This window comes from Ciona robusta, chromosome 2, assembly GCF_009617815.1.
Source record: "Ciona robusta chromosome 2, ASM961781v2".
Classification (NCBI taxonomy): domain Eukaryota; kingdom Metazoa; phylum Chordata; class Ascidiacea; order Phlebobranchia; family Cionidae; genus Ciona; species Ciona robusta.
In genome coordinates, this window is record NC_143236.1 from 5,018,343 (window position 1) to 5,043,286 (window position 24,944).

The following is a 24,944-nucleotide window of genomic DNA, read 5'->3' on the forward strand; positions in this document are numbered from 1 at the left end:
ACCACACATACAATTTGAAACGTTGCATTTATTGTCAATGTAAAAGAAAACGACGGAAAGCACCAGACTACTGCACAAGAACTACAGAAAACACTAGGATTTGGTACTGCTAATAAAACTACAGTATTTGGAATGAATTAGTCATGCTTCAAAGAACCAGCAATACTTTGTAAAAGTAACGGAAGACTAAAAAACAATGCTTGTAAATTACAATTATAGAATAAAAGTTTTATGTGCAAATTCGCAACTGTGGACAGGATTATGGCTATAAAATATATATACTGTAAATACTGAAGGATATGGATTCGCCTTTGAAAACAAAGCCAAAAATGATAACATCATGATAAGAAGAGAACAGTAACACTAATAAAAGCATGGAGAACTACAGTTAACACAAAGAAATGACAACCAAATCCAATAAAACACCAAAATAAACCATTGCACTAATAGAAGCACAAATTGCAGCTTTGGTAATCTAATCATTAGGAACTTTTCACAGGTTAAAAGAGTTGAAATAAATTGAAGATCTACAAAAGTCAGACATTTGCCTTAACAGCAAGTCGTTCTCTCTTTTTCAGACTGAACGTACTGTTTCAGATTAAATGACTGGCTTGCTGACATGTCACGGCCAATATAATCTGCTGGGGTAAGAGATTTCTTGTGCAGTTCCCGTGCAACTGCATCAAATGCCAAATCCACATTCACACCAGTCTTGGCACTTGTTTCCAAAAACACAATATCATAACTCTTGGCTAATCTTGCACCTTCTTGTAATTTTACCTAAAATCGATTTGTTTATTTTTTTTTATTTAAAACATATATTATTATTAATATTAAGGCTATTCTATCCTTTTTATTAGGCTATTAATTTTTTTGAAATATATTATACCCTATGCAAAAGTTTTTAACTTTCCTGTTATTTTACCTAAAGAAAGATTTAAAAGCATAAACATGTTCAACTTTTGTACCTACATTAAAATGTTGCAATTATATTTACAGAATGCGAAACCAATTTTACAGTGCCACGCCATCTATTTATATTACTCAAGTGGATGATATGGATTTGTTCGGCAAAGGCGAAACTGATAAATTATGCATCCCAGTTACAAGCAGTCGCCAGGTAGAAGCCAAGTTGGAAGGTAAAAAAACTTTATTTTAACATGGCTGTCTAAGGGAAACTAATTACGATAGCAGGCTTCCGGCATCCCTCTAGCACACTTGCCAGGCTTATTGAAATTCTGTTCATAACATAAACTAAGCAAAAATAATGTATTGAAAAAGCTACTTCTACCTGATGGCTGAGGTTTAATAAAAGGTATTGATCTGAACAATTATATTTTAGAAATTAATAGGTAAAGCATAATTACCTTTCGTTCACTGGTGGTGCAGTCACATTTATTACCAATTAACACCAAGGTAACATCTGGTGAAGCATACTGCTTTACGTCAGAAATCCAATTAGTAACGTTAGTAAAGGACTGCAGGTTGCAAATATCATAGACAAGTAAAATAGCAGAGCAGTCACGGAAAAAGCTATGTGTCATGCTTCTGAACCGTTCCTGACCTGAATAATTGAATAAAAACATTAAATTTATATATAATATATACATACATATATTATTGTTATAAATGAATCACATGCATATTCCATAATGCCAAAGCTTCTACTATATATTGAGCTTAGTTTAAATCAATAATTATGACAAACCTGCTGTATCCCATATCTGCAGTTTAATTTTCTTCCCCTCAATCACCAGAGTTTTATTTTTAAAATCAATTCCCACGGTAGAAATAAAATTTCCACCAAGAAATGTCCCATCTTTGTACCTGACCAGTAAACATGTTTTTCCCACCCCTGAGTCACCAACCACCATTACCTGATAATAAAATAGTTTTACTGAAAGAGTGAATACATATGTTATTATTACATTATAGGTATTTATGGAACAAAAAAATACACAAAAAAATATTTAAAAAAAAATAATGCAAATACCTTAAATATGGAATCAAACTCAGAAGATATTGACGACGACAGTCGAGTCTTACGAATGTTAACTTTTCCATTCATCCGGCTTAACTTGAAGCACCGTTCGTGACTTTTAAACTTAACGTCGCACGGTAGTTTTAAAATTCTGTGTGTCCGTTAAAATATTCGCTAAGCTGAAGAATTAGTCAAACGCGTTTACTGTGGTAACGAAATATGATGCATAGACCATTTGAAACGCACTGTACCTCGGCTGAGTAAATAGGGCAGGTGTCGTCACACGTATTTAACTGCGGCTGAACGCTCGCACTCTACGATGAACGATCGAAGACGTTTACGTTTCACGAATCTCTTTTTTCTCAGAGAGAAAGCAAAGGTCTCTTTTGTCTGTGACGCAGAACCTGATAAATCGCAGCTCCGGGAAAATGATTTTGCTCGAATTTATCAATGCTTGTAAAGTGGGACATGGTAACGTTTAAAGGCATTATTCGCATATCTTACGCGCCGTCACACAGCCGATAAATAATGCTGATGAAAGTGCATAAATATTTAATTGTTTAATTTGGGGTTTCCGCTTCTTTGGAAAACGACCACCAAAGACAGTATCCACTTGATCATAAATACATTAAAGTGATTAAACAAACAAAACCTTCTACTTAATCGCTGAACAACGACCACACCGTCTTTCAAGCAATTCGAGTTTAATAATGTCAAGATTTCATCTTACAATTTCCAAATAAAGAGAACGCACATTAACAAACATGGGAAAATCACGCAAAAACTAAATTGACTTCAATTGCAATAGTGGGGAACATGGTTTCATAAAAAATCCAAAACTTCAACTATGCACTCTCTAATAAATAACAACATTACATAGAAATGATTGGAAATGTGCCGAAGATGTTTTCTGCAGACAATTTTCTCATTTAATCATATTCCAAGTACTGCTTATGATAAAATAAGAGATAAGCTTCAGACTGCATGACGTCATGCACACTTGCTTTCAGAATCGTCGAGTCATTGCATCGAAACCACTGATCTCTATGTTGCCGCACATATACCGAGTAATGTCCGCTCTGCAGTGACCCCAAGTGGTTTACAACGGCAAAAAGAGAGTAACTGAAAAAGTCACAGGAATTTTGTTTTAGATTATCTAACTAAAAGATTGAATAAAAATTAATGTAATCAATTAAACTGTTTAATTTATTATTTTACTTTAAAAGATTATTATTTGTAATTCTGCTGAAAAAAACACACAAATTACTTGTTTTTCTTAGATTAGATTAACAAAAATAGTGAATAAAAATTTATGTAATCAATCAAACTGTTTAATTTAAATTTTTATTTTAAAAAGATATTTGGAATTTTGCTAAAAAAAAACACAAATTACTTGTTTTCCTTCAGTACATCATCCACACTGGCTTCATCTCTTGTGTTCACACTTCGCCTGGAAGCCATGAACGGGCTCAAGTCAAGGTCCATAGGAAATGAGATATACGTTGGGATTTTTCGTCGGGTCTACAATTTAAAAATTTTATTCAATTTTTTTATTTTTTTATATGATTTGTTTGAATGACAATTAAACAAATCAAATATACCCGTAGCTATGTATAAAACAATATATTATTTAATCAAAACTATTTATTTAAGGGATAAAAGCAGTCTATTGCAATGCAAATTAATATGGTGTCAGTAAATCTAGATTAACATGTTAATCTAAAAAATAGCATTGTTTTTCAGATTTATACCTTGTTGGTATGTTCAAACCGTTTAAGGTGGAAGCAACAAACTATTGGAAGCTTGTTTAATGTCAATTGCTTGGTAGATTCTTGGTAGCTGTGACAGTTGTTGCATTTGATTTTTGCCGAACTACCCAAGTGCTCTGGCCGTGTGAATCTAAATCAAATTTTGAAAAAAAGTTACCTTATAAGCCAAAATGTTAATAACTGTTCATTGTAAACAGAAAATGCCAAAAATGGACACAATGCCAACTCAAGTTAGACGGAAAATGTTCCAAAAGAAATTTAGTATTACCCCTTTTTTTATAAAAAAAAATAAAGTGTAAAAATACCTGTTGAGGCAATCTTTAAGTGACATAGCTCGCTGTTCAGAGGAGCCATTAACTGGTGGTGATCCAAGTGGAGTCATTCCAGGTACAGTGGCTTGTGTTGGGGACATACAGTGCCATGGGCTTGACATTGATCCTAAGGTCATGTAATCAATACCGTGAAAAGTTGATTAGATAAAAAGTGATGTTACTTGATAATGATGGATGATGTAGGCCAAGAAACATGAGGTGGGAAATGAAAATTAAAGGTTAGAAAAACGTTTAGGCAGTAACCTGCTAGCTATACAGTAGTTAATGGGCAGTAAAGAAAAATTTGGAAAAATAATAAAAAAATTTTAAAACTTTGCTGGAGTATAGATAGTTTGAGTTATACTGTACAAAGTTAGCATTTCTATTTACAAGCCAATGAGCCATGGCAAAGAATAAATAACACAAGAATCACTACACAATTCACATACCAGGTAAATCTAGAGAGATATCCCAGAAAGGGTCAATTGTTGTCGAGACACCCCCACACATTTGACATGTGACATCAGATTGCCAACCACCAGTGAAAATTTGGTCAATAATGCAATCGCAAGTACTTCCCCTTTCATTGCTATCTTCATCCACTGAAACGTGGTTCGAACTGTCAATCATGTTGATGGACATGCCTGGACGACCACTGATTACATTGTTGTTGTTATTGTTTCCCAAGTCGTTGCTGAAAGTTTAAAACAGTAGTGAAAACATCACTAGTTCAAAGCAATTTTAAAGTTCCAAGAAAAAAATTAGAATATATGTATATATAGGTATATTTTTTTTTCTTACACAAAATATGTTTTCATTTCTGACAAATTGTGTTTTATTCTTTCCATTACTTTTATTACAGTCAGGAGTCAGCTTTATCTAATTTTTTACCAATCCCTCCTTCAGTGTTGATCCTGCACTAAGCCTTGACACCTCTGGATTTTAAATAATTTAAAAAAACATTAATGATTACGTTTGGGATTATTTACTGATCGCACCTCCCTACCTCAGTAAGACACTAGTGGCTAGCAAATAGATATTTGAACTAACACAAGGTTTAATTCTATATAGTGCAAAAAAAAACATTTTTTTAAGTAGCTGTTCGTTTTTTTGAAACTTTGTTTTTTAAAGCATCACTTTTTTAAATTATAAAACAAGTTTAAAACACTTTGTTAAATTAAAACCACACAAATTAATATAAAAATAGAAAGTTAGGAGAAAATTCCTTACCTTTCACTAAGATGTTGATGCAGAAGATCAAGAGCAGCGATGAGGAACTCATGCGCATCTTGTTGCTCGTAACCTGCCAAGTGACGAGCATTCGTCCACACAAGATGTAGAAGTCGAAATGGGATGTACGCAGTTTTCTCTCCAGCATAAAATTTCTACATAAAGTTTTTACATTATTAAAATTTTTAATTTCTACATAACTTTTTTTCTAATTTCTACATTATTAAAATTTTTAATTTCTATATAATTTTTTTTTCATTATATGGGGGTTGATAATGACATGCACGATATATTTTGTAAAATTGTTTTAATAATCATAGGCCAGAGTTTCTGAAGTTATGCTGTATAAACGTATGGAAAATGCTGTGAGCGCGAGATGTACCGAATAATTCACAAAAGTTTCTGCATGTGTTTTTTTAAATTTGGTGTGCCAAAATGAATTGATTCGTGTGTAAAACTGGCATGGCCCTAGAAATTTTGAGTACACTTGATGTAGACCTTACTAACATGGGTGCTTACTCTGCTAAAAACAGCATTTGCCCAACAGGTTGTAATTACACTATAATAACACAAAGTGCATTATAAGTACAGAATTTTTAATCTATACAAAAAGATTCTTAGTTTAGAAGTTAAACTCGCGAAAATGGGCCATGAAATAAATATGTATCTTAGATACCGTTTCTGTCTTTTAGAATATATCAAGATATGTTGTTGAGATGACAAACCTGAAACAATCTAGTCATCTCACACACCAAACATTGTTCCTTGTCACATTCATGTCGCTCAGCAAGGAAATAATCCCTTAACATCGGTGTGTGGACAAATGCCTGCAATAAATGAAATATTTACTTTTGCCACCTTATTTTACAAGTTCTTTTTTTCTTATACTTTGATTTTTGTTGTTTTAATTTTGAGCAATTAATTTCTATTATAAATTGTTATAGGTTTTTTGTCACAAAAGGTTTTTCTACTTTGTGAAGTTTATTTGTGGACCCTCTGCACAGGTATTAAGTAGCACAAAAATCAAGTGAGCACGAGGTGGATGAAACAGAACACCTGTGTTATATTGATTGCTATTGCCTGGAATAAATAAGTTATATTCATTGATTCAAATTGCTAATATAAAACAGAACACTCGTGTCTGCATGAAACAGAACACCGGCGTTTTAATGACTGCCATTGCCTGGAATAAATAAGTCATATCCAATCATTCAAATTGATGTATAATATCAAACAGAACACCCATGTTATAATGGCTGCCATTGCCTGGAATAAATAGGTTATATATATCCATTTATTCAAATTGACAAATAATATCAGATAGAACACCCATGTTAAAATGACTGCCATTGCCTGGAATAAAAAGTTATATTCATTCATTCACATTGATGTATAATAAACATTGTGAATGTAATGAACGCATCACATGTCCACACCTGTAAGATACAATTCATGAAGCAAGTGTTGCCAAGGTTAACCAACCCACGCAAACCAACGTAACTATCAGCAGATATCTTTCTTCGCTTGGGATTCAACTTTAAGTATTCAAGTTCGGTGCCTGAAAATAAAAAGCATCATAAAACATTTTTAAAAACTGTTGTTTTGTCACTTTATCCTGCCTTTTGTTATTTTAAACTACATCATCTATGAATATATGAAATTGTGGGAAACCATAGAATAATTACCACAGAACTAAAAGGCTTAAAATTGCACAAAACTTCACCTGAGGGCTCCCAGTAAGGTAGAGTGGTGAGTAGGCTTTCACTCCAACCATTAAATCGGCAAACCTTAATCCATTCTTTCTGCAACCATACCCAAACATGGATTAGTTACAAGAATAAAGTTTCTTTACATTGGAAATATACTCACTTGGGCGAATTGTTCAACTTGTTTGTCATAAACATAATCCTGGCAAAGGAAGCAATATATCTGCCCAAAACTGAGGTCCATCGCAAGGTAGTGGTTCGTCTCCTCGGCATGGTTGTGGATGTGTTGTCTGAAATTGAAAAATTTTGTTTATGAATAAATGAATTTGACTTATTTATCCTTGCATGTGATACATGGTAGCTTCAGAAGGTATTCCATAAATGGGAAAAGTCATACACCTGGTGTCCGCTTATGAGTTTTCATTTTTGTGAGTGAATGATTTTTATCGTTGATAATATAAACAACGAAGTAGTAACTACTGCGTTGAAATAATTAACATTAAGTGTCTTGCCCAAGTATAAGTACTTGTGTATTGGGCCAATCCTAGCCAAAATCCTTGGACACATAGTGTGCCAGGTTGTGGGATCTAATCCACATTGAACAGAAGTATAAATACACCCACAATGGTGACAGAGTCTAGTTCCCAAACGATTTGAGCATCTTTAATTCAGTTCTTACCTGATTAAATGCATGCAATTTTATAGAGGAATTTAATGGATCGTTTTAAATCAGACTAAGCGTAATTTTGAGAAAAAGTTAAATATGTCGTCACCCTTCATAGCATCCAAAGTAGATACAGTGGAGACATGTGTGAAGTCTTCCTCCATATGTATGACACACTCTACAGAAGCACGACCGAGCTCGAACCTAGATCAATGAATATAAAATCTAATCAAGTGAAATGTGTACAGGTTATATTCAGGCAATTAGAATAAAAAATATATTATAAATTTTTTTGTCTCTTTAATTACAGCAGCAAAAAAAGTTTGTTATTTACATTTATGAATCATATTTAAGTATGATAATGATTAATATTGTTAATGTTTTACCTGTCTAGCTTCAGCAGTGCTACAGTGGACGAGCCACTTTTGGGTGATACGAAACGGTTCGAGTCCGTTGGATTCTTTAAATAAATTAACATGCGGGCAATCTATAGCATGGGTCGTCATGTTGCAATGCGCTGCAAAATCATTCAATGCAAAGAAACCATAATAACTGATGTGAGTTGAAATCTGACATAAACTGCTGTGAAGTTTTAACACGTGAGTTTAGTATTTTGTTTGCAATTTAAAAAGGAATGACGTAATCGAAGTAACGCCAAGGTCGAATGACGTCAGAACAGAAAACTAAATTACCTCGCTTCTTGTAATTTAAAGTTTAGAAATTTAAACTGATTAACTATGATACCGTGGCTGGCGTACACAGCACGGTAATTAAAACTGTTGCATTTAGCGTGGCGGGCATGCAGCAACATTTTATTTTGTTTGCACAAGACAAACCACAGACGAACTTAGGGGGTTTTCGGGTGATCAGCTGTTTTGTTCTATAGCCACCTAGCGGTTGCCTATTTTTAAATTAGGTTTAAAAATTCATTTTATTTGACCAATCACATGGTTTTTACTTTCATTTAACCAAACCAAGTTACACGAGAGGTGTTTATTGCATATATTCCATTCACTCGCCTAAACAAAAACGATCCAGACGTACAAACATTGCTAACAAAGGTTGGCGGTCTTCACAACTTAAAGCACATTTCCTTCGTCCACAAACAGCTTGTTCACAGTCTTCCAACGCTTAAGATTCACTTCAAAATTAAAAGTAAGTTAATTTGCCTAATTTAAAGATGGGACGTTCAGAAAAGGTTATCAAAGAGATATGGAACTAGTGTCAATGGGAAAAAACTTAAGTGCTGAATTAGAACACAAATGGAAGCGTAGGCCATGAGATTAAACAAAAAAGCTAGACGTAACGTAAATTAAAAAGAACAATTATTACAATGAAGAAAACAACATCTATGTTGAGAAAATGGGAAAGGAGGACATGTAACACACAAAGGCAAATTGTCACGAGAGACATGAGAGGTGACATTACTTCTGGTACGTTTGCAACAAACTTTTTTACATAAAACAAAAAATTGAGTTGATGAAAAAAAGTGGTGTTGAGGCATCGCTTTGATTGAACCGTCTAAAAACTTGCAACTATAGAAATTTTATAGATCCACCATGTCAGTAACTGGTCTATTACGAATTAGCTAGTTGTCTGTATTACGTCAGTTTAGGCAAAATTTTCGAGCTCATCTGCAAAAGTAAGGATGTCTTCCCTCCAGTAAGTAAACTCGCTGTACTCATGTGCACGGTCAAATCCTTGGTCTTGATCCAAAGGTGGAAAGAAATGGTCCACTGTATCACCAAGGCCAGAGTAACTGGTGGAGTAAGATGTAATGTAAAGTAAACGTTATGCTCATAGTCTTAGCTGTAAATAAATTAGCTTTTTCTTTTAAGCTATATTTTTTATATTTTTCAGCATATTCATCTCAGACGTTGCGTCTCATTGGTTAGAGCTATTGCCTTGTAAGCATTAGCAGACCAGAATATAAATTGATTCTTCGCTATTGCAATGTGTATGACTTTTAAGCATACACTCAACAAAGTCCAAAAACTGTTGATCCAAAAAGTTACATATATGCTGAATTTAAAGTACCAAATAAGCACAAAATATAAAACCAAACATCTGTATTATAACTTGTGGTGCTACATTAGGCGACAAATGGACATTTATAATTTTACTTAACTAAAATAACTTAAGTTTTATGTAAAAAATACTAACGTGGTGGTGTATGTTTGCAGTTGCTCTTGTTTTAATTCTCCTTTGTGGTTGATAGTAAACATACGGTTGCCTGGAACACCAACTGCACTGTAGGCACACACATCCTGTAAGGTGAAAACAAATCATAAAATGTGGACATTGTGACAGGTTAACAATATCAAAAAAAGTTGCAAAAAAACTTACAATAAAATCTTATACCAATTATCTTATACTTACATTTGTTTTGTTTCCAAAGCCAGCAACAAATGGATTGTTTGGAAACAAAGCTTTGATGTCTTTCAAACATTCAATCTTAAACTTTTCCGGTTTCTTTTCAATAACTTCCCTGAGAAACAAATAAAGATAATAACCAAAACTGTACATACCGATACCTGACAGAGCTTTTTCATTTTTTAGACATACAAAACTTTGCTTATCATTTAACTAATAACATAACAGCCTGAAGTGACATATACCATGTGTAAACATTGTAAAAATGACACAGAGTGTAACCGTATAATTATCAAGTGGATCAAACAGAAATACCAAGCAAAGATAAGATCTTAAACAACCAAACACCATCAACAAACAATTACTGTTTAGCTTGGACATGTCAACGCTCAAAATGTAAAAACCTTTTAAACGCAATCATCAATGATGTGGGGGAAAGAAGAAGAGGTCCAGGTGGCAAGGAAGCTCCTTGCTGGTTGATCCAATTCAAGTAATCTTTTGTCATCGAAGCTTGCCCAATTGCGCGGGAAGATAGATAAATGAACTTGTAACCGTTCCTGAGAATAAGTGATCAAAGTTGAATAATTTAAGTCATATATGATTTAAATAATATTAATTATATATGTATGTATATTATAGGTTCAGGTGTGTAGTAAGTATCACAGTATGTGTTGTAAAGTACATAAGTATATACAACGTGTTTGGGAAGTCACTGTGCACCTACATATTTATAAACATACACGTTTAAGTATAGAACCCAGAAGGTAAATATGAATGATGATTATAAACAATGTTGAAAACGACTTCTTTTAGCATCAATAAGGGCATTTTTAAGAAAAAAAGAAAATTATGTTTTTAAAAAATGTGGAAAATTATAAAAACAATGCAGCACAGTAACTTTCCAAAGACTCCGTATGTTGACAAATTTGAAGAAATAAGTTTTAAAAAGCATACTTGCTGATATTCTGGTACAGTTGTGCGACGCCACCTTGTGTCCAATCTTTCCCAACCACTGGTAGAATTTGTCCAAATACATCAGATTTAGTGATGGTGCCATCAATATCTGACACAACGATCTTATCACACCATTTCCACTTAAAAGCAGTCGCCACACATCGAGTGGTGCCTTGGTATTGGGTCGTGACACTGAATGTTATTGTGTTGGCACCAGGTTTCAGGTTTAATTGACTCTGTGTAAAATGATGGTAAAAAAAAGAATATAGCGACAAAACATGCGTACTTGGCCAAAGTACAATCAATTTAAAACAAATAAAAACAGGCTTGAATAAACAAAGACTAATAAACTTTTGGTCGAAATATACTATTTTTGCCAAAGTAGCTTTTTATTACTTAGCCTGTGGAACTCACCAGTTGATCATGTGTAAGTCTGGTTGTTTTTCTCATGGTTTTTAATCCTTGTGGCGAAAGTAAACTATCTGTTGTGAGGTAGTCACGATCATCGGACGTATGAGAATAAATGTCTTCCACTGATTGAGATCTGAAATAAATATACTAACATTTTAAACGTACAAAATACCAGACAAAAGTATATATTCTGTTCTTTTTCTCATTGAAATGCACTTTTAGGCTTTAAAAAAAAAAAAAAATTTAAATAGCACAAAAATAGCCAATTTGTGAATATGTTATTAATCTAATTTAACCTTTTCAGTTCCGGTTCCATGATTATTGATAATTCATGATCGTTGTGAGTTTGTTCTGTTTGTCGCCTTCCACGAGGAGCAATGGGGGCTCGTGGGGCAGATGAAGCTGAAAAAGATTTTCCAACTTTTGTATGACTTTTAGGAGCATCCTGCTGCTTGGAGGTGGTTGAAGCTGAAGTGTTGTCATCGTTTTGAGATACCACTGTGTCAAAACAAAATTTAACAAAATTTATTCACAGAAAAAATATATGTCGGACCAAAATTTCAGATATTTTGAAATTCACATAAACAGTTAAAATCCACAAAACCATGCCTGAAACACTTTCCTACTTACTACAATTCAAAAAGGGCAATAAACATTACATGCGAACAATACTATCTATAAATCAAGTAATTAATATCTTTGTTGAATAGCAAGAACTGCCTGCCCTGCAAATAACTTAAAATATATAATAATAAAGTGTTGCATATTTAAGATTTTTTATATTTAAGATATGTCTTAGAGTTTTGTATTCTAGATAATGTAAAGAAGTTTGGACTTAATCACAGCATTACTAAATTTGAAGTAGGTTCCCTTTTGTATTGTTACCACACACATAAATTATATTTAAAAAAGTTCTACACTACATTTTACCACATAAGCCGCTAAAAAATTATTTTTATTATGCCTGTTAGCAGAAGTAAAAAAATATAGGACAAGTTATTTAAACATCCATATTTAGAAACCTGTATTTTCGTTTCGGGATGGGCGTCTCCATAACCAACCCATCAATCTACTTCCTGATTGGGGTAAAGCTGGGGTGCTGGGTTGAATTAATCTTTCTAAGCATTTCTGGTAACAAATTACAAGCATATAAATGAGTTATATCATACCAGCTTACAATTGGGTGGTGAGTCAAATCTGGCCAAATGTCACAGAAAGAATCTCACCCACATAGAATAGAATGGTCTACAATTAGTTTATGTTAGTTTTCACAGAATTGTTTATTTTTTGACTGGTATATTAAAAACATTTGCGTAGCATTTGACGTGTATAATTTCATGCAATAAATCAAAGCATTTAATAAGGCTGGTGGTATTGATTTCCAAGGCTATAAAAACATACTCTCAGTAGCAAATAATTCATAATTGATTGCAATCTAAGAACTTGACTTACCATGTCAACAGGTTTTTTAAACACAGCCATTGCAGTAATGACAGGAGCAGCATGCTGCCATGCGAGGTAGTGATCACCAATTTTGACAACCAAGTTTGGATCATTGATAATGGTCATGGCATTCTGCATGAAGTTTTCATACGTCACAAGCTTTTCTTGGAATTTTTCTGTGAAAAGCAAACATTTAAAAGTTTAAATTGATGCTTTTTTGTGTGTTTTGGGGATTGGGTTGCTGTATAAATTGAACACTTTAATTGCAGCTTATTTTTAAAATTATGCCCTGATTATGTATTGCCCATTGTGGCAAATGTTGGTGCTAAAAAGTTAATGGTTTTTCCAGAATAGAAATTTTAATGAGTTACATTATGTCTGATAACAATAACAACATTAGCAGAAAGTTTAAAATATTTTGTTTTATTTGTTAAATTGCTTTGATAGGCAATGCCCAAAAGTATATCCAAGAAACTTTGTAAAATATAATATATATACTGTATTTCTCGGACTTGATCGGGACGCTTGAGTGGGAACATGACTTCACTATTGCAAGCATGTCACTTTTGGATAGACAAGGGTGTTGGGGTAATCAGCCAAATCTGACCTAAATCCTAGGTCCTCAAGGACCTCACCCATATAGAAAAAAAGAAAAGAAAAAAACATTGTTTTTTCTATAATATCATTTCCGTCTTATGAGATAAATCACCTGGCTGTACAGCTGCAGATCCAGATGGTATTCCACACAAAGACATGCTAACTTCCTCATTAAAGGTTGAAACAAACCTATAATTAGATTTACACAATTAAATTATTGGTCAAATTACATCATATTAGATGTGTAATACTGGGTTAAAAAAACAAATACACCAACAATTATCTAAATTAAATTCAGATAATAAATATTTTATGTCAATTTAAACAACGAAGCATATGGCCACTTTATGTCATTTTACAAAACTTTTTTTATACCAACTTAGAAAAAAAAACAACATTTTTATACCAATTTTAAAAAACAATAGATATATAAGCATAAAACCAACACAATTTTTATTTTAATTAAAAAAATAAAAAAATACTTACGCTTGATCGTCATGAGTTTGTGAATCAGTTCCACTATCAATGTCACTTGCACTAGTGGGTAGTTCATTTAAATCAGGTGATGTTGGTAGCTCTTTTGGACCACCCTGTTAATTTAGAAAGTTAGTTTTATTTTCATGATTCAGTTTGTCTTTTTTTATTATAAAACAAGTAATTTTAAAGACAGGGTGAACAAAGGTTAGGAAAAGAGATCAGTTGTCTTGTATTTAAAAAGTTAAGTTTATATTTTAAAATGTTCCAGTTTGTTATTTTTACTTGATTATCAAACAAGTAACTTTTAAATGGCAGGATATACAAAGGTTAACAGAATAGATTGGTTGTATTTATATCTAGAAGAGAATTATATCCTCATCATGTGTACACCTTTTAATAGATAAAGGACACACTACAATTTGACATTTTTACAACAATACTCTGCTGTGATTACTATTAGACAGAAATTTTCCAAGAAATGATCTGCTTGGTAAACGATTAAATGTACATTTTTTAAGCAGCATTTTAATTCAGCCAAAGTCTTGCCAGAATGCAGATTGAACTTTGAATAGAATAATCCTTGTTTACTGAAAATCAGTTCTTAGAAAAATTAACTCTTAAAAAAAATTAACAAAACTCAGTTCCAGCAAAAAAAATTAAAAATGACAAAATAATAACTAAAGTTTACCTGCAAGTATAAATTGGCTTCAGATGGTTCAAGACTCAATACATCATCAAGGTAAAGACCTTCTGTATCTTTCCTTACTCTGGTTGGGGGGTTCTCTGTTGGTTTGGACTCAGAGGTAGTTTCATCTAAACAAAGACTTAACTTTTATCTGCTACATTAATATTACTGTTTTAATTATTTCACTTTAAAGAAAAAATCCCCATTTGTAGAAAATGTAGACAAAAAACATGCTACTCTTTAATAGTTAATGTGAAAGCATATGTATAAATGATTATATTTAAATTGTATAAGCATACCTTTTGCAAGTTCTGACTTTGTAACTTCATTTTCAATGCGAACAACATTTCTGAAAATAAACATTTTTTTTTCAAATGAAACATAAACACCATGTTGATTTAATGTACTTTGTTTGGAATTACAATTACAACAGTAATAATAATTACATTCTTTTGTCATTTCAATTACAATAACAAAACTCATAAATTGAGTTAAAATAATAAACAAAAATAAAAAAGAATGGTAATAACAAGAACGTCATTCGTATACCACAATAATGATTAAAATTGAAGTACAAAAAAATAAATAAGACATGTGACCGTTACTCCCTTCACAACACATACCTGAAGTCCAATTCTACTTGATCCACGATCTTCTGTGTCTCGACGTCATCCGAGGACGTGGAAGAGGAGGTAGAGGACTCTCGCGCTGAAAGTTTCAAATTTCAAATTCTTTTCATGTGTCCGGGAGGAGAGAGGGAAGATTAGAGAGGAAGAGGAGAGTTTTGATGAAGAAGGTTTGAGAAGACGGTATCAAAACAGGAAATATGACAACACAAACAAAGCGATGCAGAAAGAGCAGGAAATCACGACACAACAACATGACACAGCAGATAGAGCAAACTGGTAAGAAGAAGCAACCAGTAAGCAAGTATAATTGACTTACATCTATCATTTGTAGCGGGAAGTTGCCCCCAACCCCACATCATTCCTGAACCTTGTCGGTTACAACTTGCTTCAGAATCACTGAACGGACTTTCAATTACACCGCGCAACCTGGAAGTAAAGCCATAAAAATTTAACACAGAAAAATAAGTGGAACCAGTCAGATAATATTAATATTGTTAAGTTGTTTTAAATAATATCAAATATGACAAGGTACGAAGGAGAACCAGGAATGTATATTTCAACCACAATTTATTTTTTAGACAATTAAACATAAAAAGTTAAAGATTTAAATAAAATTTTCTGAACTGCTTGACTACAAAAAGTAACCAAGAAAATTTTGTATTTCTCATTTCTGGCCATTTGGTTTTAAATTATAAAACATTTTTTTAATTGTTAAAATGGACATTGACTTGAGATCTTGTAAGAAATATCTTGAGATTTAATGTTGTTACAACTAAACTTACTCATCCAAATTAGCAACTTCACTATCAGATTGAACACACCGGATCTCAGAAAAGTTGTTACAATTTTCATCAGGGCTGTAATGACATACAAGGTTAACAAGGTTAAATAAGCTGTAGGTCAGGTATTTGGAGAATGTTTATTTAACAACTGACTCTAAGGTATCGTCTCAGGTTTAAAAAAATATTTGTTTATTCAGCAGTAATTACTAATTTTTTTATTAAATTGTACAAAATTTAATAGTAATTTGCAGCAAGGTCCAATGAAATATATGTATATAACTGAATATTTGGAAAAGTTAAGTTCCTGTATCATTAATGAACTTTATAACTGAATTTTTAAACTATAAATGTTGATATAAAAGTGTGAGAGATATTTAAAGAATAAGAAAATGAGTAAGAGCGTGCATGGCCATGCAGTTTAAGAGAAAAAAGGTAAAGGGTTTTGTGAAAAGAAAACACAAGTTTATGAAGACCGGAAACTGATAGTTTGGTGAATTTGCATTTCTAGCATCATTCCAAATAATATTTTTTTGAAAGTTATTTTCAATATATATTTTTTTTCGGAAAATAATTTTCTTGATAATTAAAATAACCAATTGCTTTGTTTTAATGTAAATTAAGTGTACGGCTGGTGAGCAGTGACCGCCATATTGAAGGCTGTTCACCTGTCTTCCCATGAACCTGATATTTCCACACTGCAGTCACTTGCATCGCTGTCATACATTGAAACGCGTAACTTGGGAACGCAACCCACTGGGTCCCTGTGCCAGTTAGATATGAAAGAAAGATGGAAGAAATGGAAAGAAAGGATCACCGAAAACAGACACCGAAAGTTAAAATGTGCAAACACCAAAAGTTAGAATATGTATAAAGTTAGGACAGTATGCTTAACTTGCAGCAGTGCCTCTGCAGATCAATACAGCACAGAACTAAGAATTCCAAGCAATTCATTATTTATTCATGAAATAATATTCCAGCCTTTCCAGGTATTGACGAGCTATAGGAATTGTGTTTTGTATTCATAAAGAACCTAGCTACCTGTAATCCGCAGAGCTTTGGCTTGACGTTCTGTTCGCATCCAAAGGTTCCGCAAGAGTCTCACTTTCCTGGGCCCCAACATCCAATTTTTCTTCCTCATCTGAGCAAGAGTTTGATCCCGCTCCTGAGGATGTGTTGGGAGGAACGATGGACTTTCTCTTTCTCTTCTTTCTCCTTCTTCTCTTTCCACTTTCACTGAAAACACTTTCACCACTGTGGATTAAATTAATCAATGTAACAAAACATCAGAAAGCAGAACAATGGAAGCACACATAGAAGCCAACATGCTACTAAAATCTTTAGCTATTCATAAAATGTCTTTGATTTTAAATGGCAAACATTAAAACCACTTTAACCAGAAAAAAATAGGCAAAGAAGTTTAAAATGTTTTTTAAAAACACAAATATTAAAACAGCCATCTTAATAGCAAGTTCAACTACGAACAACTAGATAACAAAAATTGATTTTAAAATAGCAAACATTACAATAGCTATTTTAACCAAGAAGGATTTGGTAGAAAAGTAAAATGAGATTGATTTAGCTGTGTTGTTTGTGCAGATATCAATCCATCGTAAAGAGAAACATAATACAAAATGAATCATATAACATATAGTAGCAGTTGTTGTTGTTGTTTACTGTGGTAATTATACAGCGAGTGTGACATGCGTAACATCCTGATGCAGACATAACAAGTATGGTTGAAGGCCTTTATGTGGTTTGATAGACAGAGAAATTTGAATGGCATATACAGAAGATTATGTTGTCTTTGAAGTTTTATATTTAACTCGTTGCATTAGATGTTACACACCAATTAAAGCCAGGCTCTGCCCTTGTTAATATACATAAGCAGTTTCCTGCTTTTGCCGTCGAAACCACGCAAGCCGGCCGGCAGTCTGGCAAGCGAGTAACTTGCGGTCACACACACGAGGCAATCAGGCGACTATCACTCCATACTGGTGTGCGTCAAGCTTCGTCGGTGCTCTTATTATCAGCCGACGGAGTTTCGAATATGTGAACTTACATGCGCTGTTGTACGTCATTCGAGGAATTTCGTTTACTTATGGAGTGGGCGAAGTACAATATCTAAGCTTAAGGCGACGTTTTGCTTGTTTTATGGGCGCGCAACACATAATTGAACTGCGCCGTAAAGAAGTCGTTATGTAATGTAGCAACGTTTTTAATACTGAAACGACGACCTTGTGAATTGAATGACATTGCACTTCGGGCAATATGAGTAAATATTGTTAAATTATTTCATTGATGTAGCGTAAGTTGTTACCATATAATAACGCGATCGTGTAATTCCACTATCAATGTACGTCACGTTTAGAGCTATGTTACCGCATGGAAAATCCCGGCAATGTATTTTCGTTTATTGCAGAGTTATCATGCCACTTTGTTCAGTCTGCAAGTGTTGAAATCTGGGCGTTGCTGCGTTTGTAGCTCGGCCAATCACAAGCAAGTGACCGAGAGTAACCTCCGCAATGAGATAATGACAAGAGAACAAAGAACTGCGTCTCGTGATTATGGTGCAACCCGGTTAAGAGTTACGACTACGCATTCTCGTTAAAACCACACGGGTGAAATTTGGCGTGTGAATTATTCAGTTTCACACTAGGCACCTTTAATCAGCTTTTATTGGGACCAGTCTAAAATAATATTTCTTCTAATATGATTTCTTACATAGAACGTTTAATTCGACTCTTTCTTGGTAAAAAAGTGATAAAATTATGTCTTCTTTACGTGGAAGCAGACTGTCTGAACTTTGCCAAACATTGATCAGACACCGCAGAATGTTAAAAGAGAGAGAGAGAAACATCAGCCAAGTCAAACGGCGCTCACCGACATACCATAACCCTTTAATACATAATAGTGGCCTGGAGAGCGATTAAGTAGGTCAATGACTTATACAACACGCTGCGTGCTTCCAGCGGCAATTAAAACTCTTCACTGCATGTGTTTTAAACAAAGTGACGATTACAAACAAGAATTACGGTTTTAGTTTAGGTTACTATGGTAATCCACACGTAACTGCTAATTTCAGTGCGTAAGTTACTTCTCTAAAACTTTGTGTTGCTATGGGGGATTGTAAATTACAACACACGCTTGATAGAACACAAAGAAAGCAATGATTATACAAATAAACCTACATACATCTGGTAGACCGTTTAAAGTTAATTACCCTCTAATAAGCCTTTAAGTCTGGTGGTTAAGTGGTAGCCAGCACGATACATAGTCTATTAATCTCTGATATAACTATTTTGGTATAATATAATCACATATAATAATAACAGTATGTTCACAATGGGAGCCACATGCTATGGTAAGTTTAAAACATTTAGTTAATTACAAATCAGTAAACAAAACAACAAAAGTTTCAAAATATAAATAAAAACAACAAAAACAAACAACATTCAGTTGATGAACGTTTACTGCCCTGCCCACAATTGGGAAAATTTAGAACCTACTACATTATATATCATTTTACAGATATTATTATAACAACTGACCTAATAGAAGTTGTATATGTATTAGGTTTAATAAACCTATTTAACTGAGCATTGTATGCACATTTTTACTACAGCAGAACAACTGTTGCTATTTTGCTATCATAATCAAAATAAAAAAACACAAATATGAAAAATTGTTTTAATTATGATACTAAAGAATATGTAGTGTGCTACTGTTATATATTTTATTTTAAGCCAATTTCATCAGTTATTCATCCAACTTTGAAATGTTTAGACACTTTAGACACTGATACCACCATACTACAGTCTACAGATATATGTTTATTAGTCATCATAATCTAGTTAAATAATGAAATGTAGCTGTAGTGCTATGAACGTTATGAATGAATGGATCGTATTTATTCTCACAACGGGCCAATGACAGTCAGTATAAAACTTTCTGTTTGAGTTTTAGCCACCTCATGCCTGCCAAAGAGTAAGCTAGGTATATTGGGCTATATACCTTGAGGTTACTAGTTACTACTCAACCTGAAAAAAACTCACAAATTATTTGAATCATCTTTTGTTGGCGTGGATGGTCGGGAGGGTAGGGGGGAAGTCATGAGGCGAAGTGGGATTGCTTCTTCCTCATCTATTTTCTCCACAAAGAAAGCTTCACCCTGATCCCCAAGTTTCATATGGAGATCCTTGACACGCTCACCATTGATAGCGATGTTTACCTGCAGAATGATGTATGGGATTTATTAGTCATTACACTTTTTAAATTGGCTTGCTCATCTACATTTTCTTAATTTGATACTGTATATTTCCTTCAGGTGTGAAATTTGGCATTATAGTATGAAAACAAACATATTTAACTGTGTAGAGCAGTTCTTCCTAACTCCTTGGTCATTATTTATTTAGTTGGGTTACTACTACTGAGGTTCAGAACGCTTTTTGATTGCTATTGTTGTACTTAAACTAATTTAATTATGGGTTTTGTTGCAAAAAGGTTGACAGCACTGGTGTAAGCTATATACTTTATGTTTACAAAGGGCATACCAGCTTTTCCCGTGCTCGGAGAACTCCAAGTTTACCAAATCGAACATGAAAAGGTGAAGCAACTAAGGAACCGTCTGGTTGTTCAACAACAAGGATGTCAATGGCACCTGTAGTGAAAATTACCACATTACTCTTGTAAATGTAAACTTCTTGTGGTTAGTAATGAATAGATAGAGCATATACAACAACAATACCTGTCAGGGTTGCAGGGTTCAACTGATTATACATGTACTTCAACATCCCGAATCCTTTGTATACCATATTCATGGTGATTGCTTTGTTGGTGACGTTTCTTCAAAATACTGTTCGTAACAACTTCTTATCACTGTCTGTAGGAGTCGTGGTAACTGGTGATCTGCACTCGCCGCCTGCTATAACACTTCCGTGACTTCACCAACAAAACATACTCTTTGATACGACAATTACAGGAACGAGTGTTTATATACCCGGAACTCTCGCGCCATCTAGCTGTTTAACTATTTGTAACATAAACGCGAAAAAAACAGACACAAATATTCCTCAAAAGCAGAGTTTTGGTGCAAAACTGTTATTAATACTGTAAAATTGAAGAAGAATAATACCTTTTTCTGATGTTTGATCATTATTTGTGACCTAAACTTGCAAAAATACTGCACACACATGCGCCACACGTACGAACGTTATCGCACACATGTACGCGCCTTACCGCACATTCATGCAGGGCGTCCGCGTAAATCGACTTCTCTCGTCTTTTAGGTTAACCAGCCACTGCAGGCAGAACAATTGACGTTTAAGATTTGTTTAACAGTTTTACCAAAACAGCTAATATTCAGATCACAGCCTCAAATAGCTTTATTAAATTGCTTTTTTCTTATAGCTGAAATTATTTTCTAATACAGCTTTAACGTCAACGAAATACTTAAAGCGAAATGGCGGTTGCGTTGCTGTTAATAATTGTTGTGACTTGTGTTATTGCTTTGCACTACCGGAAGGGTATTGCTCGCCATTTTAAAAACAGACTGATGTTGAGCCGACTTCCCTCGTTGCCAGATCCGGCATACCCTTTAATTGGTCATGCCTACCTGCTTCGAGGAGATCCATCTCGGTTTTTCGAGTTTGTCACCGAAACCACAAACGCAATGGTAACTGAAGTAAACGAAAAAATCGGTATCTTGTGGCTTGGTCCAGTACCTCTTATGGTAGTTTGCCATCCCGAAGCAGCAGAGGTGGTTTTAAGGAGTTCAAAACACATGGAGAAGTCTTACCTGTACAAATTCCTTCACCCATGGCTTGGTACTGGCTTGCTGACGTCTGGAGGGGAAAAGTGGAAACAACGAAGGAGACTGATCACCCCGTCTTTTCACTTTAATATACTTCAGGACTTCCTCGAAGTAATGAACGAAGAGTCAGGCAAGTTAATTGATAATTTGGAAAAGAAATTAAAATCGGGCGTGAAAGTTGACGTCGGAAAAGCGGTGACAATGTGCGCTTTGGATATTATTTGTGAAACTGCAATGGGACAAACAGTGAACGCACAGGAAAATGACGACTCAAGTTACGTAAGAGCATTGTATAGGTATGTAATGGGAACTTTTATAGCAAACGTTATGTGCAAATTATATAGTGACCTGTATAGCTTTATTTAAGGGCAAACAGTAAACCTCGCCCGTACGTTACGTCTTAGTGACTTCGGTGAATGCTGCTGCCTATAAAACAATGCTGCCTTCGCAGAGCATTTAATAATTAACCGGTAATTAAACAAACTTTTATTGCGCGTCACATGATCAACGGGCAAACAGGGTATCGTCACGCACTCAAGGTTTAGAAAATAGTCACTTTTCCCACAGCAACTCCTATAGTATTTGCTACAACTTACCCATATTCTGTGTGTTTAACCATGTACATTATACAGACAAACTATATTTTCACTACATGCCACAAATCTACGGGTTGTTTTTATACAAATAAACTGATATATTTTTAGAATCTCGGAACTTATACAGCTTCGTCAAAAGACCCCAACACTGTGGTGGGATCCAGCGTTTTCTCGCATGAAACTCGGAAAAGAGCACGAAAACTTGCTCAGTATTTTACACGGTTTTACACGTGACGTCATCACGAAACGCGCGAAAACCCGAGACCAGAAAATTGTGGAGGTTTGCCTGACACGATAAATTGTTTTATTTTGTTTTAAGATTCAAATACTTGTAGAACCCGAGACGAATGGCGTTTCTTGACGTACTCCTGCACGCTGAAACAGAAGACGGCAAAACGCTCTCACTTAACGACATTCAAGAGGAAGTGGATACGTTCATGTTTGAAGGACACGATACAACAGCGGCTGCCATGACGTGGGCGATCTACGTCATAGGCCGACATCCTGATATACAAAAAAAGATCCACGAGGAACTGGATGCTGTTTTGGGAGAGGATAGAGGAGGCACAATCACTAACAACCAACTTCAGAAGCTTTCTTACTTGGAAAGAGTGATTAAAGAATGTCTACGGTTATACCCGTCTGTGCCGTTCTATGCGCGAGTCTTGAGTGAGGATTGCAAGGTCGGAGATTACATGGTACCGAAAGGAACACAGACTGTGATCTTTGCCCACACAATCCACCACCATCCTTATGTGTGGGAAGATCCAGAAAAATTTGATCCCGATCGTTTCCTAGCAGAAAATTGTGTTAAGCGCCATCCCTACGCTTACATTCCGTTTTCAGCCGGCCCACGTAACTGCATCGGTCAGAAATTTGCTCTCATGGAAGAAAAAGTTATCTTGTCCAAGCTTTTGCATAATTACTTCGTTGTTTCACATGACAAGAAAGAAGATCTTGTGATAAATGGAGACCTTATTCTTCGCTCGTCTACCCCACTTAACATTACATTAGAAGCCCGCAAATAAAAAAATAATGATATCACTTTTTCACGTACTTCTTCAGTTTAAAATAAAGATGTAAATTTTATAATTTGATTGCTTTAATGCAATTAAAGGTGCACATGTAATAAAAGGCGTAAAATGAACAATGACTGTTATCAAAAACAATGTGGCAGCTTGATTATCATCAGGAACCATAACTAATGTTCACACAACTGCTTTTGAGCAATCTCTTCAGAGCCCCTTCCAACACTTTGTGATAACAGCATGAGCATATCAGTATCACAAATATTCATCAAAATGCAAGTTTCTTTAGCAACAAATATAAGTTTTGGTCAACTGTCATACCATGCAAATTGTTTGCATCTCCCTGAAGCCGCATCAGTAAACCGCCAAATGAAACGTAGGCGGATAATTTGGAAGCAACATCTCCAACACTTTCTTCACCCTCTATTCGATAAACCTGCATATACAATAAAAAACTTAGGTGAGTAAACATACAATCCATATATATACATTTTTACTGAAGTAAAAAATAAAGTAAAAATACAATCAAAAACTGGTTTAATTTAATAAGAATACATATATATATATATATACAAAATAAACATATTTTACTCAGTAACATTAGAATTCTTGCTATTTTATGAAAACCTAATTTACAATAAACAATATTCGGAACAAAATGTAAAAAAACCATTTCAATACCTTTCCATACATGACGTATTCGAACTGGTCGGCCCTGGTTGGATTTTTCTCCCAAAGAGGATTGAACTCTCCATCAGCAGGAGTGCCATCTTCACTGAGTGTAGTTGCCAGTACAAGCCGGAACTTGTCACCTAGCTCAACTGGGTACAGCTGAATAACAAGGTAGTTCATTATTGCAAAACCTAATAAATTTTAATAAGCATGAATACTCAACACAAAGGTAAAATTTTAAATAAAATATTTGGTATTGTTTAATAAATTATGATATAGTTATTTAATGATTAAATGAATGTATCTAATTTAGCCCTGTATGTCGGGAAAGTAACGATCGGTATAACACCGTCACACTGGACACTGGTGTTGTGCTTCATACAACTCGTGCCCGCTTACAAGTTACTACATACAAATTTGTGTGTGATTATTTTGTTGTTGTTTTTTACATTCTTATTAGTGTAATAGCAATTTGTATAACTTAAAAGCAACCACTATGAAAAATTATGCAAAATAATGAAAGTTCACTAAAAATATGTTTAGCCAAAAGGACATTTTGTTTACCTCACAAGAGTAATTGGGACATACCTGTGTGTTGATGTCGAGAATGAGTTCCATTTTGAACGACTCGCTATCACAATGTAAACGTGAAACACGGTCGAACTTCTTACCCTCTGGATCTACATCCTTAATGTCGAATATATCTTCAAAAAGTAGTCCTGTTGCCATATTCTACCTTTAACGTGTTTATTAATAAGCTAGAAAAACTTTCATATCACATACGCATTAACCATATGTGCGTGTATTTCTATGTTTGATTCGCGCCA

At 34.2% G+C, this 24,944-nt stretch overlaps 5 protein-coding genes across 6 annotated transcripts; 1 reads left to right on the forward strand and 4 right to left on the reverse strand.

Annotated features, from left to right (window-relative positions):
* Positions 1–10: 10 nt before the first annotated feature.
* On the reverse strand, positions 11–2,312 carry LOC149740440 (ras-related protein Rab-26-like). The gene is made up of 4 exons (XM_089873005.1): positions 1,994–2,312; positions 1,709–1,877; positions 1,368–1,564; positions 11–780 (listed from the first exon to the last, which is right to left on the reverse strand). The coding sequence occupies exons 1-4, from the start codon at positions 2,066–2,068 to the stop codon at positions 550–552; spliced, it is 672 nt and encodes a 223-aa protein (XP_089729131.1). The 5' UTR covers positions 2,069–2,312; the 3' UTR covers positions 11–549.
* Positions 2,313–2,668: 356 nt separating this feature from the next.
* Positions 2,669–8,479, reverse strand: LOC149740441 (ubiquitin carboxyl-terminal hydrolase 22-like). Its single transcript, XM_089872993.1, has 12 exons — positions 8,048–8,479; positions 7,771–7,865; positions 7,161–7,287; positions 7,015–7,093; positions 6,728–6,849; positions 6,017–6,118; positions 5,292–5,446; positions 4,511–4,755; positions 4,056–4,188; positions 3,733–3,880; positions 3,375–3,502; positions 2,669–3,103 (listed from the first exon to the last, which is right to left on the reverse strand). Exons 1-12 carry the CDS (start codon positions 8,165–8,167, stop codon positions 2,911–2,913), a joined length of 1,647 nt encoding a protein of 548 aa, XP_089729119.1. The 5' UTR covers positions 8,168–8,479; the 3' UTR covers positions 2,669–2,910.
* Positions 8,480–8,639: 160 nt separating this feature from the next.
* Positions 8,640–20,991, reverse strand: LOC149740442 (phosphatidate phosphatase LPIN1-like). 2 transcript variants are annotated; one of them, XM_089872984.1, is made up of 21 exons: positions 20,757–20,991; positions 20,563–20,669; positions 20,065–20,240; positions 17,051–17,263; positions 16,678–16,773; positions 16,013–16,087; positions 15,547–15,656; positions 15,225–15,309; positions 14,901–14,950; positions 14,605–14,729; positions 13,926–14,029; positions 13,552–13,628; positions 12,852–13,018; positions 12,422–12,527; positions 11,696–11,897; positions 11,403–11,532; positions 10,989–11,224; positions 10,439–10,591; positions 10,041–10,149; positions 9,825–9,928; positions 8,640–9,420 (listed from the first exon to the last, which is right to left on the reverse strand). In XM_089872984.1, exons 1-21 carry the CDS (start codon positions 20,827–20,829, stop codon positions 9,273–9,275), a joined length of 2,646 nt encoding a protein of 881 aa, XP_089729110.1. In that variant the 5' UTR covers positions 20,830–20,991; the 3' UTR covers positions 8,640–9,272. The 2 variants fall into 2 exon arrangements, with proteins under 2 accessions (XP_089729110.1, XP_089729111.1); XM_089872985.1 differs by lacking the exon at positions 16,678–16,773.
* Positions 20,992–21,140: 149 nt separating this feature from the next.
* LOC149740443 (cytochrome P450 4V2-like) lies at positions 21,141–23,567 on the forward strand. The gene is made up of 3 exons (XM_089872994.1): positions 21,141–22,117; positions 22,526–22,697; positions 22,753–23,567. Exons 1-3 carry the CDS (start codon positions 21,471–21,473, stop codon positions 23,443–23,445), a joined length of 1,512 nt encoding a protein of 503 aa, XP_089729120.1. The 5' UTR covers positions 21,141–21,470; the 3' UTR covers positions 23,446–23,567.
* On the reverse strand, positions 23,502–24,944 carry LOC149740444 (DNA-directed RNA polymerases I, II, and III subunit RPABC3-like). Its single transcript, XM_089873013.1, has 3 exons — positions 24,706–24,944; positions 24,127–24,276; positions 23,502–23,881 (listed from the first exon to the last, which is right to left on the reverse strand). The coding sequence occupies exons 1-3, from the start codon at positions 24,844–24,846 to the stop codon at positions 23,714–23,716; spliced, it is 459 nt and encodes a 152-aa protein (XP_089729139.1). The 5' UTR covers positions 24,847–24,944; the 3' UTR covers positions 23,502–23,713.

Coding starts and splice junctions, on each gene's coding strand:
- LOC149740440 (XM_089873005.1), bottom strand. CDS start 2,068: ATGAATGGAAAAGTTAACATTCGTAAGACTCGACTGTCGTCGTCAATA. Junction 1,878..1,993: donor AGTTTGATTCCATATTTAAG/GTATTTGCATTA, acceptor TTTTATTATCAG/GTAATGGTGGTTGGTGACTC. Junction 1,565..1,708: donor GCAGATATGGGATACAGCAG/GTTTGTCATAAT, acceptor TCAATTATTCAG/GTCAGGAACGGTTCAGAAGC.
- LOC149740441 (XM_089872993.1), bottom strand. CDS start 8,167: ATGACGACCCATGCTATAGATTGCCCGCATGTTAATTTATTTAAAGAA. Junction 7,866..8,047: donor GCACTGCTGAAGCTAGACAG/GTAAAACATTAA, acceptor TCATTGATCTAG/GTTCGAGCTCGGTCGTGCTT. Junction 4,756..5,291: donor CATCAACATCTTAGTGAAAG/GTAAGGAATTTT, acceptor TTAAACTTTCAG/CAACGACTTGGGAAACAATA.
- LOC149740442 (XM_089872984.1), bottom strand. CDS start 20,829: ATGAATATGGTATACAAAGGATTCGGGATGTTGAAGTACATGTATAAT. Junction 16,774..17,050: donor CAAAGCTCTGCGGATTACAG/GTAGCTAGGTTC, acceptor TAACTGGCACAG/GGACCCAGTGGGTTGCGTTC. Junction 13,019..13,551: donor ATCTGCAGCTGTACAGCCAG/GTGATTTATCTC, acceptor TGCTTTTCACAG/AAAAATTCCAAGAAAAGCTT.
- LOC149740443 (XM_089872994.1), top strand. CDS start 21,471: ATGGCGGTTGCGTTGCTGTTAATAATTGTTGTGACTTGTGTTATTGCT. Junction 22,118..22,525: donor TACGTAAGAGCATTGTATAG/GTATGTAATGGG, acceptor ATATATTTTTAG/AATCTCGGAACTTATACAGC. Junction 22,698..22,752: donor GAGACCAGAAAATTGTGGAG/GTTTGCCTGACA, acceptor AAATACTTGTAG/AACCCGAGACGAATGGCGTT.
- LOC149740444 (XM_089873013.1), bottom strand. CDS start 24,846: ATGGCAACAGGACTACTTTTTGAAGATATATTCGACATTAAGGATGTA. Junction 24,277..24,705: donor TTCTCGACATCAACACACAG/GTATGTCCCAAT, acceptor CTTGTTATTCAG/CTGTACCCAGTTGAGCTAGG. Junction 23,882..24,126: donor AATACGTCATGTATGGAAAG/GTATTGAAATGG, acceptor TTGTATATGCAG/GTTTATCGAATAGAGGGTGA.